The following is a 19,605-nucleotide window of genomic DNA, read 5'->3' as shown; positions in this document are numbered from 1 at the left end:
AGCTTTCCCAGGATTCCCTTGGATTCCACTGACATCTCTCCATGGAAGTTGGCTACAAACACCGACCATTTCCTCCTCTGCTTTATAATTCCTAGAGTCAGCCCTGCTTGTCCCTCGACCCTTTCTCTTTGAAGGTCCCAGAAAATGAGTCCCGCCCCCAGAAGCTCTCTTGGCTTGGATCCTCCCTGCTGCCTTGGGGTGTCAATGAGGTGTTCCCCCCAAGCTGCAGGTGACTGTATTCTTGGATGAAGTGAGCGACGTGTGTTTACAAGGAACTCCTCCACGACTTTCATCTGGTGAATGGCCTCACTAGAGCTTCTGACTTGAGTCTGGGCTCTCAGCAGCCACTCAGGAGCCCGGCTTACCTGGTTCTCCACTGAAGCTCTTTCTGTCCAGCTCAGCTTTCAGGAGTCTCTGTGACTCATTCTTGCTCAGTTTAAGCTCATCCCCACTCTTCTCTCAGCTTCTTGCACTGTGCCCATCACCCCCCCCCCCGAGGTCCCCACCCACAAACCTCATCTTGTTTATAACAGCTGTTCCTACTGCAGTGGAGAACTGCCTCACTGCGATCTCATTTGCATTTCCCTGAGGACTGGGATATTGATTTGGTTTCTTTTCTTTTCTGTATCTGCTGGCCATTTTTATCTCTTCTTTTGGCAAGTGTCGATTTAGGTCTGTCACCCATGACTTAATCAGGGTATGTGGGTCTCTGGCTATTGGGTTATTTGAGTTTCTGGACATTAACCCCGACACTAACCATTGTGGGAGCCCGTTCTCGGGTGCCTCGTGGCTTTACCCAGCAGGTCCGCATAGAGGATGATTAGGACCCACCCACTGGCCTGAGTGCAGGTGTCTGAGATGGTCTGCACTTGGCTGTGCTGGGGGAGGAGGTCTTTTGCTCCACCCCTTGGCGTGTCTATAAATACCCTGGGGCAGAGACAGTCGGGGCCCATTGAAAAGGTTCCAGGCCCTCTCGAGGCTATCCTTTATTTTCTATCTGTTTATCTCTGCAAGATTCTCCGCAATAAATCCTTCCATCTAATATTTCCTGCTGCTTGCACTCAAGAAAACTTTGGGGAACTGTGGGGGTGGTTGGGTAAACGCCCCACAAACCATCAAATAGAGATATTTTTTTATTACATTTATTTATTTATTTGGGGGTAGTGTATGTGTGCATGCTAGAGTACGCATGTGGAGGTCGGGGAGTTGGCTCTCTCCTTCCGCCATGTGAGTTCCGGGGATCAAGGTTAGGGTTATGAGACTTGGCAACAGACACCTTTACCCACTGAGCCATCTCGCTGGCCCCAACACTAAGATTTGGATATGCTAGCTAGTGAATGCTGTTTCCCAAAGCCCTGAGTCCTAGCCCTCCCTTGAGACTCTCATCACAGAAGGCAGTGGGACGGTATTCCCATGTGGCCTCACGGTGCCCCGATGAACTGATTCTAAGGACTATAAAAGACCTTTGAATCCATGCAACCTCCGGTCATACCCAATCAGGTCTTACCCTCATGCATGCTCATACTTGCAAACACGTTGGCTTCATAAACAGGTGATTACAACCCTACCCTGTGTGATGTGAGACCGGCCTGGGGTGGACACCTTGCTGTCTTCCCATCTTCCCCCATGCTCCCCCTTCTGTCCACCTGGTACCCCCCACACTGACGGTACCTGAAGTTAAGGAAGACACAATACAGGAAGAGGCGGTTGCTCTCATTGGTGGCATCGACCAACTGCTTGTGAGTCTGAAATGAAAGGAAACGGATACGTCTGTGACGCGGCAGAAAAGGACAAACGCGCGCCCCGGAGCGGAAACAGGATTTCCTCACAGGGGCGAAGACAATGGCTCCCTGAGTAAAAGCATTTGCCAATGCTGGACCTAATGACTCGAGCTCAATCCCTCCACCCAAATAAAAAACCAGATGTGGCGGTGCACATCTGTAATCCCAGGGCCCCTGTGGTATAAGATAAGTGATGATGATGTCGTGAGGCAGCTAGCCTGGGTGTGGGGCATGGTTCCAAAATAAGAGAAAGCCCTGCTGCCATAAGGGCCTGCAGAAGGCCAGAACTGACTCCCGAAAGATGTCTCTGACCTGCCCACGTGTGCCACGCACACACATGCCTGCATCGATACGCACGAACTTTAAAGTGTGTTCAGTTAATTAATTTATTTAAAAAGATTTTCAAACTTTAAAACGTATGTGCGTAGGTGTGTATATGTATCTGTGTACACACGCATGTGAGTGCAGTGGGCACTGGGTCCCCTGGAGCTAATTCTAGGAGGTTGTGAGCCACCTGAAATGGATGTCGGAAACCGAACTTGGGTCTGCAGCAAGAACAGCACACACTCCAAACTGTGGAGCCATCCCTCCAGCCCCATAATTTTTTTTTTAATTCCCCCCTAAGATCTCTCACATCCTGAACATCCAGGGTGCCCGTCACAAAACTGGAGAAGTCAAATGACCAGCCTGAGCGAATTCGAAACCACGCTCCTCCAGGGCTGCCCCAGATCAGCACCTGCAGACTTCCAGGTCTCTTATCAGTTCATAAACAGCCTGCACGGATGAGTAGGGCAATCAGAATGCTTTTGAGTTTCTGAGTATGAAGAAGGAAGAACTCTATGAAATGCTGTGGGAACCTGGAATTAAAACCACTTGCCTCAGAGTGGAACAGAAAGTTTTTTTTTTTAATACCATCCCTCTGCCCAGGTACCACACAGCTATAAGGCACTCGGGGGAAAGGTCTAACTAACACAAGGAACCCAGAGTACTCCATGCCTGCATCCACACTTGGCATTAAACAGCTTCTGATTACCCAGTGATGGGGATGTAGCGGGAGGCAGAGCATGCACATGAGCCCATGGAGGGTGGATGATGTAACACTGAGCTGGAATTTAGGAAGAACAACCTTGGTAACAGCCGGGCCAGGTGAGGACGCATCTCTACTGGAATAGGAGCCCTGTGTTTGATATCTCCTCTGGACCCAAACTGCACAGAAATGTCTAAGAGGTACATCTCTGTGTCACCCAGGTCATTTGGAAGTATTTAAAGCAAGCAGGTGGCCAAAGGAAGCCAGTCCCAACCCCCCATGCCACAAGAGACATGGGCTCTAGGGAGGTGGTCGGAAGAATGTCTTTCTCCTGGGTGGCTTGTTTCTGTCCCCTTTCCACCTCCAGACACCAGAGCTTAAATCATCCTTCAAAGGAAAAGTACAGCTGGCCGGTGTGCAAAAAAAGCCAAGTGTGTGTGGTCCGTAAGGGAGGGGTAGACTAGCTGTCTTGGGTCTGGGGCCAAGGTCACGGCCTTGACCAGGAATTCCCTGCCCAGCTGGTCCTCGGGCTCTATCCCAGGCTCAACTCTTTGGCTGGGAAAAGCAAGTTGCTCTAAAATAAATTTTTTTTAAAAAAAAAAAGGAAGCCTTGATGTTTTCAGAGAGATTTTAACATATGGGAATGTGGCTATGCCAAAGAAAAGGTGAGTCGCCTCTCACAGCCCACGTTCCACTTGCAGAGGACCGTGGGAGGCCGACAGCTCATCCAAGTCCCAGTTGCCTGGGCTGGAAAGAAAAAAACATTTCCACAGGTCAGCAGGATGCTGGGCATCCAGAAGGGCCTGGCAGGGTCCCTATGAAGGTACAAGCAGAGAACCCGAGGACCATCCCACACAAGCCTGATTGTGTCCCCCACCCCCACCCCAGACACCTGCTGTATGTCCAGAGCCTCAGAGGCTGCAGAACAGCTCCAGCCTATTCCACAGGCTCCCCCCATCTCTGGAGTGAGCTTCCCGATGGGATTAACCAGCCAATTACTCATCACCTGCTGCTTATAGGCAAAGTGTGGGCTTCTGAACATGAAAGGGAAGGAAATATATCTGAGAAGTTCCCTTAACACCCCTTGTTCAGACACGTGTTTGCTTTATGTTTTAGCATGTGGCTTTACCGATAAAGAAATTGGGAGACACTTCTTCATCACTGTCCCCAAGCAGAAGGCAGAGGGCACCATGGTCCTTAATTCTGACCCTCAGCAAGGCAGCATCACAGACCAAAATAGCCACATCCCCAGCATAGGGCCAGACACAGGCAGAGTCTAGCAGAGGACCCACTCCACCCTCACTGCGTTTTTACCTTCCATCGGCATTTCCTAGCAACCCAAGCCCAGCTCTGAATAATAAAGGATCTCATAAGACAGAGGCCTGATGTTCTCTGGTTTTGGAGAAGCTTTGGATAGCCCTTCATAGCCCAAGAAAGCCCTGGCGTGGAAGACTGGTGGGCTCATCTGGGTCAGAGCCAGGAAGGAACAGTTGAGTAGGTTCCTATCCCAGGATCTGAGGCAGGCCAATGGGATGGGCCACCCTGAGGGCAGGAAGGATAAAGACCAAGCCAGGCAACACCCTGTCTGTGCTTTGTACTCAAAGGCTCTGTCTTCCCAAGCCCCCCCCCCCCCCAGGGTCAGAAAGAACCTCGCCAACCTCTGCATAACGCAGAATTCAGGTTTCCGTCTCTTCACGGCCAATGCGGGCCTTTGGGGTCTGAAGACAGACCCATCCCTTCAACATGAACTAAATTCGAAACCACATCCCTCCAGGGCCGCCCCAGATCAGCACCTGCAGACTCCCAGGTCTCTTATCAGCTCATAAATAGCCTGCATGGATGAGTGAGGTAACCAGAGTGCTTTGGAGTTTCCGAGTATGACCAAAGAAGAACCCATGGAATGGCGTGGGGACCAGGAATTCCAGCCACTTGCCTCAGAGTGGAACAGAAGAGTTTTTATACGATCCTTCTACCTAGGAGGTTCAGACACGTGTTTGCTTTATGTTTTAGCATGTGGCTTTACCTAGGTACCACACAGCTACAAGGCACTCAAGGGGAAGGTGTAACACAAGGAACCCAGAGAATAACCCATGCCTGCATCCACACTTAACATAAAACAGCTTCTGGTTACCCGGGGACGGAGATGTAGGGGGACGGCAGAGCAAGCCCAGGAGCCTATGGAGGGTGGTCGAGATGGAGCCAGACGCTAGGCAGGATAACCCTGGTGGCAGCTGGACCAAGTGAGGGCGTGTCTCTAATGGACCAGGACCCCTGTCCTTCAAGTCCATGAACTCTTCTCTGGACCCAAACTAACCTTCCACCATCCTGAATAGACCAGACCTGTAGTCTGGTCTGGGACACAGGGAGGGGTCCTGCCACTGGTAGAGACATCTGCCCATGCCTCCGGTGACAGGTAGCATCCTCTACAGCGGCCAGCTCCATCTCCCTCAGGCCTACTCCCTTCTTATCTACCCTTCCCACTTTACAATGGGCCCTACCTACTTTCATACTGACCATGCCCCTTCTTAGCTGATCTACGGGGGTGTGGCCTGAAGAAGACGGGTCTATGCGGGGGGCTTCCTGTGGTCACACACACTCTCCCATCCGGCCTAACCCAGCTGCCACATGGCCCCCTGGGTCCAGCGGCTCAGGAGGCTGCCCGCTGGCCTCCCACAGCCACTCCTGCTCTTGCCCCCCCCAACCCCCATCCTCCCACCTCCAACCTTGTCCTTCTCACAGCACAAATCCAGTCCCATCACACACTTAAGCCCCTCGTGGGAAAGACGGAACGCAGACACCTGAGGGATGGAGGCCACCCTCCCTTCATGGCACCGCCTTCTGCTTTAGCTGAGCCTACCCTGTCCACCTGTCCCACCTACCTACCTGTCCTCCCATCCATCCACCTTCCCTACCTGCCTATCTGCCCACCGTTCTCCCGTGCGTCTACCTACTACCTCCCCGTCACCAATCCCTCCCGCCCCATCTACCCACCTCCTACCACCCCCACCTGACCATTCACCCACGTATCCACCCACCTCTCCTCCACTCACTCACTTATTCACTCATCCACCTACCCACCCCACGAATCCACCCTTCCATCACCTTATTCCCCCATCCCCCCACATACCCCTCACTTGCCCATCCACGCTGCCCATCATCCACGCTGCCCATCCATAGACACATCTCCCAAGCTTGCCCACCTTGCTGCAGCTGCCTGGGAGGCCTGACCTTCCTGATGCTCCTGCAGAACTCACCCTAATCGAAGCCCCAGGCTCCTCCGGGGGTGCCGTCCACTGTCACGTTTTTCTTCCCTCTTCTCTGCACACTCTTGTGTCTGATAAACCCCACCCTTTCCCAAGGTGTCAGAGCCCCAGAGTAGGCCCCACCCTCAACACCACCCCATTCCACACAGTGCCCCTTACCAGATAGGTAAGTTGTATACACAGGGACTCGTGAGAACTGAACAGTAACCCCGCTCTCTGTGGGCTCCCATGGGAACCCCAGTCACACCTTGTGATCTGTCCCTAACACAGCTACAGAACTGTAGAAGGATGGGAAGGTGACTTGGGTATAGATTAGGAGAGTGGATAGAGGAGAGGACCCCAGAAGGTCATCTGTCTTCTCAGATGACTCCGGCTATCCGTAGTGACATCTGATCAGTATTCATTTCCCAATTCTTGCTAACAGAACCAGTTTTGCTCAGGATGACAGTGTGGCTCTGAGTCTGACTATCTAGCACTTGCAACCTCATCCTATATTGCTGGGGGGCAGAGGGACAGTCTTCCCCAACTCACCAACAAACGCTCACACTCACTCATGTACTCATACTATGTTCACACCTGGCCTTGCTGGTACGTCTGGACACTCTGGCCTGCTCCTTCCTCCTCTCAGACACCAGCCTGGTCTCCTAAGGGATGGAGCCAAGTGTAAGTCAGACCCATAGGATGGGGCTGTGTGGAGCTCCTGCGCATCAAGGTCTAACACTCTGACAGACCCACAGCCCATTCACACAATAGCCTACTGGCTGGCTAGGCTATTTTCCCTCCCAGAGCACCATTGTTCAAGGACTATGTTCATAGATAGTTATTTTTCTCAAGATGCATAGTTGGAATTTCCCAAGATGCACAATCCTCTTTCTGATGTCCCTCTGCCGCAATACAAGGTAAGATGAAGTGGAGCCCAGACCGTGCCACACACCTGCTCTGTCTGGACTCTCCATCTCATCCTCCTCATCCTTCCTGCCCTGGGATTCTGCTGTGTTGAGCATCATGAAGATGGTCTTTGATAGACCTGAGCCTATCACTCAAACTGTGCTGTTTCATCCCCCTCCCCGTGTGTGTGTGTGTGTGTGTGTGTGTGTGTGTGTGTGTGTGTGTGTGTGCATGTGTATGCATACATGCACGTGAAAGTCCAAAGTCACCCTCAAGTGTCACTTCTAAATAGCTATCCACCTTGTTATGGTCTTTCATTGGCCTGACTCTCAAACAATTCAGCTAGGCTGGCTAATGAACCTCAGGGGTCTGTCTGACCCCTTTGGATCCATGGAGAGGATGGTGCTGGCTTACAAGACTGTGAAATCCCCACCTCTCCTGCAGCTGATCCTGCGGCTGTTGATGGTAATTTGTGGTGACTGTACACCCTCGAATATGCCACATGAAAATGCTGTTCCCCACAAGAAAGGAGCTGGTTTACTTCGAAAAGAAAGCAAATATTTGATGGGCTGTAGTGGTACCTATTTCTGTGCAGTGTGTGTGTGTGTGTGTGTGTGTGTGTGTGTGCGTGTGTGTGTTCATATGGGTGTGCCTGTGTGCATACATACAGAGGCCAGAGGCCAGCCTTGGGTGTCACACCTCAGCTGTTGGCTACCTTGTTCCTTGGAGATAAGGACTCTCCTTAGCCTGGAGCTCACTGAGTAGGCTCAGCTGTCTGGCCAGAGAGCATCAGGGACCTGCCTGTTTCTGCGGGAATGACAGGTAGGTGCTACAGTGCCTGGCTTTTTAAGGTAGGTGCTGGGAATTGAACTCATTTCCCTCAACTTTCCCAACAGAGCTACCTCCAAGTTTTGTCCTTGTATATTCCTGGTTTCCCCATCTGCTACTCTATTTTATAAGCCTGTAGACATGACAGCTCAATCCCAATTTCCCTGGGCCCCAAGTATATACACACACACACACACACACACACACACACACACACACACACACACACACACACACACATGTGCGCGTACTGTTTAAGAAAATAGACAACTTGCTCCTGAGATCGTCCCCCTGACGAAGGACTAACAGTTAAAAAGGTGCATGGAGACTCCCTTACAGACACAAGGAGAAAGGTATAATTTCACTCACGAATTAACAAGGGACGAGCGGATATGACTGGCCCTTCCAGGAAGGAGTCTCAGAGCAGGTGAGGCTATCAGAACTACTGAAGCAAATTTGCTTAATAACCACAAAACATTCAGAACTGGCCGATTTCCACAGGGAGGGAGTGAAGGAGTCTGCGCCAGACAACATTTACACTTCAGTGGGAAGAATGAGGTCTCGAAGCCTTGTCTGTATTCAAGTTGCAGCGCTGTGCAGGAGCGCAGGGGCCAGGGGGTGGGGGTGGGGATGATGGGATAGAACCAGGAGGAGCCAGACAACGCCAGGTAAGGCCCAGATGAGCATGCTGTGCGTCCTTCTGCTTCTGAGTCCTCCACAGTTATTTCTCCCACAAATTAATTACACACACACACACACACACACACACACACACACACACACACACGCACATGCACACACACACAAACACACACTTCCAGAAATAAAATGCCATCTTGATGGGGTCAGAAATGGGATAGAAACCAGTGAAGAGGTAGTTCCGAAGATGTCTGAGTGGAGGTAACGATTCCCCAGCCCATCAGGGCAAGCAGTTTGGGAATCTTGCTCCTAGAAGCAATGAATCCATCAGGATGGTAGATCCATCAGGATGGTGGATAGATACCCTGAGGAGCAGGAGCAGGTGGGAAGGGAGGTCTCTGGCGAGGGGGCTCACTGACAGCCCATGTTTAGCAGAGAGAATTTCCAGATGGTAGAGATGGGGAGAAGACATGGGCAGATTCCAGCTGAGCCCCTGGCGCTGAGAATTGGAAGAGTAGCTGCCCAGAGGGCATGGCCCCAAGATCCCACAACGGCTTCTATCTGTTCTCAACACGGTGATGATCAAATGTCCCATGAGCAGTCAAGGAAGCTACCTACCTACAGCAATCTGGGAAAGAACTGCCCAGCAGGCAGGACAGCCGGAGGAACACCAACCAGAAAACCACACACTAACGGTGTGGTGGGCAGACTGCTTCGAAGACTCCCGTCTCACCTGACTTAGCTGGCAGCAGGCAGCAGAATGAGACAATGCCAGACAGAGCACAGCAACTCAATCCCAGAATGCTCTAGAAAAAAAAATGCTTGCAACAGCGGCACAGAGGCTGTGGGACACGATGGGATAAACGTCCGGGGCTGGAGATGGGGATGGTTGAAAAGGGGGCTAGGAGATTCTGGGTCAGAGGCACATTCCCTGGTTTTCCTGGCAGTTAGGGTCTACAGCCTGGATACAGCAGACTTTAAATATGTGTGTTTTCTGTACCTCAGTAATTCTGTCTTTTGGTTTACATTGACGTGCTTTGGAGGGTGCAGAGGAAGCAGCCCTGAGATCTGCAGGTCAGCACAGAGGGAGGCTGTCCTAGGGAGAGTCAACAGGGAGCTAACGGTGCATGGAGATCTGGGTGCAAAAGCACCAAGATCATAAGAAACCAAAGAGGGGCAGACTAAGTCTTCATACCAGCATCAACTGGTGCATCTGGCAGTGTTGGTGAGCAAACAGGGATGCTCTGCAGAGTGGGGTGACACATTCTGGCAAATCTAAACCTAGGCGCAATGGCCATAGCCCTGGACCTGGACCCAGGAATGGCGGTGAACGTAGAGATTCCTGGTTGCCCAAGGTGCTCAGAATGAGTGGAGTTGAGGGACCAGCCCTCCACAAGACGTTGACATCATCTCCTCGGATGTTAGACTCAGGTAACATTGCAGAAGGATGGAAGAGAGTACGTAAGAGCCAGAGGGTAGGGTGCAGCTGTGAAGTGGCTCCCTCTAGACTTGACAGCCATGGTATGATCGCGAATTCCCAACTACAGTCATCTGCACTGGGCCAGCACAGAACAGCCCCAGTCTATAGTCAGTCAGGGATGGGAGGAGAGTTCATGGGATCTTAGCTCTTACTGCTGAACTATTGGCCATTGACAGGTTCTGGAAAGGGGGGGAAGTCATCATCTTCATTTGTGGGCCCACTATTAGGCTCCAACAGACACCCCCAAACCAGTGGTCACAGTTTAAGCTCAATGGGTCACAAAACAGATAGATAGAAAAAGGAGAAAGATTTGTAGGTAACAGTGCAGGTAGACTGGGATGGTAGGGATTTGGGAGGAGGTAAGGGGGTCAGAGTGGCCAGTGTGCATTATATACATATGTGAAACTGTCGTCGGGCAAATGTAATTAATAGAAAAAGAAATATGTTAAAAGCTGAACCCATTCCTAATTGTGATCTGTGTTCCCTCTCCCAAACCAAGCTACCCTGAGTCGTGTATCAGCCAGACCCACTGTGGACTGCACACAGACACTCACCTCCCACTGTGGGGAAAGTCTGGGTTTCATGTCCCGGGAGAAAGGTGATGTTCTATTTATTCACTTTAACGATGACTAAAATTCAGAAAAACAGCCCTATTTATGAGGTTACCATGGGGTTATGGCTGATTGCTTCTGGGACATCACCTGTCACTCCCAGGGCACAAAAAACCACTTCAGGTCCTTACCAAAGCACTGTGGTGCTCCGTGAAAAAGCTTTTACTTGAGCGGTGTATTTCCCTGTTCAGCAGAGCACTTTAGCAGAATTAAACAGCCTGAACAAAGAAACACATCCAAGACAAAAAGAAAAAGGAAAACACTTAGAACTGGCAATGGCCCAGACAGTAGAGTCCCCAGATAGGCTCAGGCAAATTGGGGAGGCAAGAGCCTTGAGGTCCCCTGGACTCAGCCAGCATCATTCCCACCTTGCTTCCTGGGGGCTATTACCCAGATCTAACAGAGCATAGCCATGACATTGTCCATTGGGAAATGACCGTAGGGTCAGCGGCACCAGCCTCCGGCCTCCAGCATGATACGACAGGGAGCCAACCTCATGATCCAAACCATGACCTGGGCTGAACTCAGGGGCAGGTGTCCTGCTGTACAAGGCAATTCTGCCCCGTCCCCCACCACTTAGACATCAGATCGCTTCCTGTCCAGACACACAACTGGAAAAGAGGCGATGAGTGAGGGATGGAACTGAGGGAGACGATGTCAACACGGCCAAGAAGCAAAGAACAAAGAGCCTAGAAGCTTCCAAGGACACGAGCTAATGGAACCTCCTAGCCACAGCTGCCACCAAGGCAGTCTCGGTGGAAACTGCGCAGATGATGATGGCGATTTCCATTGAGAAGATGGGGACATCTGCTCTCTAAGGGCCACCAGTGAACGGCAAGCCCACTGTTCTGGCTGGGACATGCCAAATCCCCAGCTTCCTGCACACAGTTACTGGAACCTCATGTCTCCAACACATTCCTGACACTGTAGATGGAACACTTTTGTTCAGTCCCATAGGGACAGAGCCAGCTGAGATAGAGCCGAGGCCATTTCCTTGACCACCCAGGGTGACACTCAGGAGCCCCAAGCAGTCATCTTACTAATCAGGCTGAGTGACTGGATCTGCACCTGGTAACAGCTCCCACCTCTACCCACCAGGCTCCAGTCACAGACCTGGCTGTGGGTGCCTTTGGGACCCCCACTGATGTCACCACAGGACGGCCAACCCTGCCAGGTGGCTCGATTCTCTGTCCCTCTCCCATCCAAGCAAGGAAATCCCTATGAGACTGGCCCCAGGATCACTACCTCCACCCCATCCCTGCACCTCCCTGACGCCCTTCTGTCATACCCAGGCAAACAGCACACAGTCACCACGCTGGTGACAGCTAGCCAGATTCAGCTGTAGCCCTGGTAACTGCCCCTCAGAGGGGACCGCTTCTGATCTATAGGGTCATGTGGTGTAGACCAGATGCAGACTAGAACATTATAATGTTCCAGGAATGTTGGGTGGGTTGACATGGCTAACATGAGGGGTCAGCAGGCATTTGGGGAGACAAGCTTATCAATATGAGGTGAACATGGGCACTGCACGTCTGAACATCTAAAAGAAGAGAGACCAGGTAGGTGAGACTCAAGAGAGGAGTCCAGAGCGGACATTAAGGTCACGTGGCATCAAGGCCCCCATGACCTACTCCTTCTGGGAAGTCAGCCACACAGCTCCAGTCCTGCTGCTAGCATTTGGTATGGCCATCCCACAGCCCTGGGCTCAAACAGCACCAAAGGCCCCACCCAACCATGAGGAAAGCTGAGGCCAGAGACCAAGGGACCTGACCGCTGTCCAACAATAGACCAACCAAAGGCACTGTGCCCCGCCTTGGTAAGCTCCTGGGTCAGAGACTCCGTTGTCCTCCTCAGCCCTCACTTGTTCCTTACGCCTGGCCTGTTTTCTTGTCCCCTTCCTTCTCCCTCCTCCCCAACTCTCACCCTGAGCATGAGGAAAGGCCAGGCCTACGGTAAAGCTAACACCTGGGAGTGCTGGAGAGACACAGAGAGGGCTGGTCCTGTCCACAAACAAGGGACAGTTTCTCAGCAGACAAGCCCCTTAGCATGGCTATAAAAAGAGGCTGCCTCCACAACCTATGATCATCGTGGGATAAACAGCAGATCTGAATGTTGACTGAGATGGAGCCATCTCAGCGGGCCCCCACCCTGTCCATCTGAGGGAGCCTCAAGTCACAGCCAGGCCTGCCCATCTCTCTCTCTCTCTCTCTCTCTCTCTCTCTCTCTCTCTCTCTCTCTCTCACACACACACACACACACACACACACACACACACACACACACACCTCTTCCCAGAGGCCATGTGTTCAGACCAGAGAGGTGGGTAGCCCTTCTGCATATCTGTAGCCCAAGTGTGTAGGACCCGCAGAGGACCTGTGGGTGCATTCCCACCTGCTACAGAATGGACAGGGCAGAAATGAACTCTGGGGGAGGGGAAGGAGGACCCAGGGCTGCCAGCCACCACACCTTCAAAGATGCCACTCCTGACTTAGCCCACATGCTTCCTCAGTCATCCACACCGAGTGAGCAGGCTTTATGGGTAACAGGTAGACATTTCTCTTCTCATGACCCAAACTAAGCATGCCTTTGATGGCACGTGACTCCACCCCAGCAACTGGATGCGTCAGTCTACACGTTCTCTCACATAGGAGGGACCCCATCATGTGGGAGGCCCAGGCACCTTACTCAGCAAAACTGCATGGAAGAGCCGGGCAGCGGTGGTGGCGCACGCCTTTAATCCCAGCACTCGGGAGGCAGAGCCAGGCGGATCTCTGTGAGTTCGAGGCCAGCCTCGTCTACAGAGCGAGATCCAGGACAGGCACCTAAACTACACAGAGGAACCCCGTCTTAAAAAAACAAACAAACAAAAAAAGCCGGGCGGTGGTGGCGCATCGCTTTAATCCCAGCACTCGGGAGGCAGAGGCAGGCGGATCTCTGGGAGTTTGAGGCCAGCCTGGTCTACAGAGTGAGTTCCAGCTGGAGAGATGGCTCAGAGGTTAAGAGCACTGGCTGCTCTTCCAGAGGTCCTGAGTTCAATTCCCAGCAACCACATGGTGGCTCACAACCATCTATAATGAGATCTGGCGCCCTCTTCTGACATGCGTCATATATGCAGGCAGAACACTGTGTACATAATGAATAGATTAAAAAAAACAAAAAACAAAACAGAGTGATTTCCAGGACAGGCTCCAAAAATTATACAGAGAAGCCCTGTCTGGGGGGGGGGGGACTGTGTGAAAGCCTTTGGGGGCCTAATAAAATCACCAGTCATACCATGCTCTGCTTTCAAAGACAAACAAACAAATAAACAACAATAAAAACAACAAATAAAACCTTGCCTAAGGGAGTCAAGCTCATATAAGTTTCCATCCTGTAGTTAAGCACACAGCCAACCCCATCCAGAGGACATGCAGGGCTGGTCTATAACCCCAAGGCCGTTCAGTTGAATGGGGTTCTCTGCTCATTCCCTGGCCTGTCCCAGCAGCTCCTCTTGCTCATTTTGTCCTGAATGCTTCCCCCGCGTCCGTGCGGCAGCAATGTCCTCCTCCAGGGTGGAGCTGGTATGACCAGCGCACACACAGAGCTGAACTTAGCTGTCCAGTGTCAAAGCCCCGACCTCAGGGCAAGAGTCTTTCTCTTCCTCAGGGTGACAGAGGCCAGCAGACCGTCATCTCTGCAGTGGGCAGGGCAGAGGATGCTCATACTGTACAGAGAAGCTGTTCTGCATTTGGTCGGGCAGTGAGGGCATGGTGAGAGGTGGTGCAAGGCCCATATGTTGATGGCAAGCAGATTTCCACTTTCCCCAGGAGCCTGAAGCCTGGCTTCTACTCCCAGTTCTGAATTTCTTAGCCAAGACAGAGTCCCAGCAAACTCCATTCCTCATCTGCTGTGAGGCTCTCACAGCCCTCCCTACTGTTTGCTGTAAAGCTGCTGGAGGGGATCATGGGTCTAGACGGCAATGTTTTGTTAAAATACAGAGTTAACTTTGCAGGGGCTCCTGATGCTCCTGGGACACCAAGGACCCATACCACCTCGACTCTGCACCTAGAGTGTCCTCCCCAGCTGCCCCCCCACCCTCCCTTTGCCCCTCCAGAACAGCTGAGGTTCCAGCGGAGACGGGAGTCCTGACTAGACAGGGTGCGGACAGGGTTCTGAGCAGTGGGGATGTAGAAGGCCATGCTCTGGTCAGACACTCTGGGGAATGGAGGACTGAACGTAGTAGCTGGCTTGGCCCACTGTCTGACTATGCCCAGGTGAAGCTGTGTATGAGTCAACATCGCTTCAACTGTCGCCAGTGGGGTGGATTGAGGATCTGGCCCCTTCAATTCTGGCTTGAGGAACAGTGGAACAAAAGACCTTTCCTAAGCATGTGCACCTGGGTGACCTCTCCAGTTGTATGGACACCACCTCTTGGCTCACGTGGATGCCACATACAGGTCCGGGGTGGACCCGTGGAAGACAGCTAGGAAAGCATGGGGTGGGCGGGTGTGCCTCCCAGGACAGGTCGGGGGTGGGGTGGGGACTGTAAAGCGTTGGAATGGTCTTGAAGGTTCATAGGCCAGCCCTGCATGCTGTCTGCTCTCTCCTTCCTGGTCCTTAGAGATGCGAACAAGCAGCCTCACATCCCTGCTGCCAGAGACTCAAGCTGCTCCCACCACCAACGGTGGACTCTATGCCCTGAACCACGGGTCAAAACAAGCCTGCTTCCCCTCAGTTGCTATTCTTGGGTGTTTGTTCACAGCAACGAGAAAAACAACCAATAAGAAGGTGGTCATCCTCCCACTGCCAGCGACACCTTCCCAACCAGCTGTGTGACAATGCCTGTGGTACTCGGTGACTTCCCCGCCCATAACCCCATGAGGTTAGACTCTAATTGTCACTGCCCCGTTTGATAGCCACGTGGCCTGTGATGGGGGCAGGGTCTACTCCAAACCGGAGAATTGGTCCAGGGATCATAGGGATTACATCATGACATAGCTGTTAAGAGCAGGCCATCACCAGAATGGTCACCATGTTGTCTCGGGTCCCCACAAGCATGAGGATCATCAGAGCCATCTATTCAAGCGTTTGAATGATGCACACCAAGCTGATGGCACATGGGGACTACGGTCCCGTGTTCTACCATGATCTGAAGGAACAATGTACATTTGTCTTACGTGTGACCTAAGATACATAACCACACGTCAGAGCTGTGACTCCAGATCATGTTTCTGTTTGCGAGGAGCGGAGAAGAATGAGAAAGAAGAGAATGGAGAAGAGGAGAAAGGAGAAATGGGGAGCTATTTAAAGGAGGAGGGGTGCGGAGAAAAATGAGAAGCGGAGGCAGGAAGGAAGGGGAGGAAGAAGGGGAGATGCTATCAGGGTAGTGGAGGCAGGTGACAGATGCCCCAAGAAGCTCCATGTCCCTGTCCTGATGACCCATCCTACCCACCTACTCTAGACTGCCGGGAGAGCATGGGAGATGGGATTCAGCCACCTCTGCAGGAGCAAAAGCCACTGCATCGCTTCCCCCAGGCGCCAACCTGCTGGACGCGTAGGGCAAGGCTTGGCACAGTAAGCCCTTCAGTCATGTCCCCGGATGGAGACTGGAGCCCAACACAGCAGACCAGTGGCAGGTGTGTGACCACGGCCCCTTGTCAGGCCCTCCCACATCAATGGAACATGTAAATCCAGATTTGCCTGCGGCGCCTTGAGGCTCCAAGCCAGGCACAACTGTAATCCCAGCACGCAGAAAGCAGAGGCAGGAGGATTGCTATGAGTTTGATTAGTTTAGACTACATAACACATATGAGACTACAGATCAGCCTGGGCTATAAAGTGAGACCAAACATCAAAACCAACCAAGTAAGTAAAGTAATAACGTAGACACCTGCTAACAATTCACTATTTTAAAACAGAGAGGAAGAGAGGAAGTCGGGGCCTCTGGGGCAGAGTCCCGGCCTGAAGCTGGCAGTCAAAGTGAGGCTGTTTCCAGGAGGTTCCAGAAGGATGTCAAAGAGGAGCTTTAGGCAGAGGAGCCTTTCCTGGGCTAGTCCTCACCATGCCAGAATCACCAGGCTGGTGGCCCCTCCTCATCATTACCCAGTGAGGAGCCCCTAGCACCCAAGAAATGCTTGTGCCTGCCAGATACAGTAGCCCCTCCCTGGGGACCTAATTTGGGCAAGGTAGGACTGGCCCCATGGTCTGGGGGGCACAGACCCCATTACACAGAACATTTTGAGGGATACAGCCTGGCCATTCCTGCAGTTTCCCAGTATCTTGTATTCTTGCGCAGACTTTTCAACTTTCCAAGAAGTAAGCAAACACAAATCCCCAAGACTCCTCACCATGAGGCCCAGGCCAGTGCTTGACCCCAGGTGTCAGCCTGAGCCCCATTCCTGTGCATATGTACGCACACATGCGCATGCGCTAAGATGTTTAAACGTCAGCCAGAGTTACATGCACAGTCAGCAGTCAGAAGATGGTACTCCCGGAGCTGGGGGGGGGGGGGGGGGCGGGTGGAGCTCAGAGTTGTTTTCTTCTAATCCCACTCTCAAGGCCAGTTCACCTGTCACCCTCAGCTCTTAGATGTATTCTTGACTTAAGAAAGGGGTTCCTCCATCATTTCTGCTCCATCAAGGGGTGCTAAATGGTAAGGGATTCTCATGTACTGGACCACTTGGGTGACTAATCCTGGGTACTACCCCTGCTTCATCAGTTCCAGAAAGCAAATATTCAATTTCTGCCCCCTGGCCTTGGCCTCTATGCAGGAAGAAAAAGAACACACCTGCTGGGTAGACTTAGTGTCGCAAGCAGCCTGGCTCCTCTCTGGAGGGAAGTGGCCCTGAGCTGCGCCATGCAAGAGCAGACACCCAGCAATGTGACAGACAGGTTGATGAACAGAGCTGGGAGGCTGCAGGAATCTCGACAGTGTGGCCGGATAAACCTACCCAGCACCCGTGGGTGGTTTATCATTGTGGTGACGAAGTCAGGTCATTTACAGTGCTAGCCAATGGAACCATTGACAAAGACTCATTGATTTGGCTCCACATCGCCACGTGGTTCTAATAGCGGGGGGGGGGGGGGGGGGGGGGGGGGGGGCAGAAACCACAGTGCGTGACTCGCTCGGAGAGACGGAGGTTCCACTCAGGACATAGATACAAGGCCCACAGATCTGGTGATCCAGGTACCTGCTGTAGGAGTCTGGCAAAAAGAGAGTGCAGCTGAACAGGGTCCTGCTGCACTGATACCAAGTCATCTTGAAAACTCAAACGCGGGGCTGGGGAGATGGCTCAGCAGGTAAAGGCGCTTGCTGCTAAGCCGGACAATTTGAGTTCAATCCCCAGGACCCACTTGGTGGATAGAAAGAAATAACTCCCGAAAGTTGTCCCCTGACCTCCACAGGAGTGCCATGGCACATGTGACCCTCACCACCCCATAAATAAAATCCAAATCCGTTTTGTTAAAAAAAAAAAAAAGGCCAGATCCTTGATAGTGCGCTGCTTCCCTCTGCAGTGAATTCTCTGCGAATAAATCTCCCAGAGACCAGTTTGCTTTTGTGGAGACGGCGAAAATAATTAGCCAAGGAAACAGATCTCATCCACATTGTGATTCCCACCACGTAACCCTCTGTGTGCATTAGACATCTGGGGAGCTAGACCCAGACCTAGGAAAGTGGGCAGATTTTTCTCCTTTTGTGTTGACCCCCATTAGCATGGTTATAATACGGTTTCTCTGGGACACAACAATAGTGCTTTCTCGGCCTCCTGCCTCCTGCAGCTTCTCCATTGTCCAGTCTGAGAACAAGTAAGTGAGCATCCTCTGTGGGGCTGGCGATGGCCACGGGGCCATCATCTAGGCGCCGCAGGCAAAGAGAATTTTGCTTCGTGGAGAAGTGGGGGCTTAAGCCTAGGCTGAGTATGGAGAAACAGAGTGCAGTGGAGCTCATCTAAACAGCACAGGGCAGAGGCCAGGGGCTGCGTTCGAGCTCAGAGCTGTGAGTCATGCAGGCTCCAGGCTCCATGATACCCCCAGCTGACTAGCTATCAGAAACAGGGTGTTGCCTCTGCAGTACCAGCTCCTACTGCGTGCCACATGGGACACCTAGCATGACGCCCGTGTACAAATGCACAGATCTGGCCTCACAGGACATCAATAACCACACGGAACATGGGTGCCCTGAGGAAGGGACACGGCGGGCATATCTCACCAGCTCCACGAGATATGGAGCCTGGACACAAGGAGAGCAGGAAGGAGCCCCATATATAAAAGCACCAGGGCCAGGGAGGGGAGTGTGGACTGGGGACCGGATGAGCGATGTCCGTGCTGTGTAAGGGCCCCTGGGAGGGCTTGCCCTCACCTCCCTGGGGTGTTAGGAGAGCTGGGGAGGGTCCACAGCACATAGAGAGGTGACCGGATCTACCTGTTCCAGGACCTTGTTGTCCTGGAAGAGGGGGGTGTCAAGGCTATTACAGCTTCTCCAGGCCAATGAGGAGGCTCGGCAGCAAACAGGCAGGGGGCACCACCGTGCTAAGCCAGGGTGCGAGGTCTGGAAGTAAAACCATAGGGGCCCAGGCACAGTTGTCAAGGCCAGTCGATGAAGGAAGAGCTTCAGGAAAGAGCCCCTGTCCTCAGAGCTCAGGTAGCATAGCCTGGCTCACCCTGACCAAGTCGCACACACCCGTGTGGCTCAGGGTTCACTGTGTCTGATGGCTTCTTCCGTTCATTTATTCAGTCAACAGACATTGGTTATATTCTTCCTCTCTCTCTCTCTCTCTCTCAAGCTGCTTTCTCCCAGAGAAGACAGACAAAAACAGCCAAAGTCATGCAAACAGGATTGTGTACACCTCCAGGAAGGGAAATAAAGGTAGCAGGCAGGATAGGGCGTGCTTAGGGTGTGTGGCTCATTCTTAGAGGATGGTTGGGCTGTGGGACAGTCTGCGAAGGTGGTAGCCATACAGGGGCCTGAGGAAGAGCATTCCATTTAGGAGAAAAAAATGAAAAGAAAGGTCTTGACTTGAGGCAGGCCAGGAGGAGGCTGTTGTAGCTCGAGGCTGGGAATGGAGAAGACCCAGGAAAAGGTTTTAAAAACCTGGATTGTGGGGCATTT

General features: G+C 52.3%; 1 protein-coding gene across 1 annotated transcript in view; it reads right to left on the bottom strand.

Moving 5' to 3' along the window:
* Adgrd1 (adhesion G protein-coupled receptor D1) overlaps positions 1 to 19,605 on the bottom strand; it is a 120,208-nt gene that overhangs the window by 41,111 nt on the left and 59,492 nt on the right. Inside the window, exon 14 of the mRNA XM_052755524.1 lies at positions 1,672 to 1,745. Within this exon, the coding sequence (XP_052611484.1) occupies positions 1,672 to 1,745 (74 nt within the window). The remainder of the gene's footprint in view (positions 1 to 1,671; positions 1,746 to 19,605) is intronic.

This window comes from Peromyscus californicus, unplaced genomic scaffold (assembly GCF_007827085.1).
Source record: "Peromyscus californicus insignis strain IS unplaced genomic scaffold, ASM782708v3 Scaffold_2__1_contigs__length_46816999, whole genome shotgun sequence".
In the NCBI taxonomy this organism is placed as follows: domain Eukaryota; kingdom Metazoa; phylum Chordata; class Mammalia; order Rodentia; family Cricetidae; genus Peromyscus; species Peromyscus californicus.
Note: the sequence above shows the minus strand (reverse complement) of the source record. Positions and strands in the feature narration are given on the sequence as shown.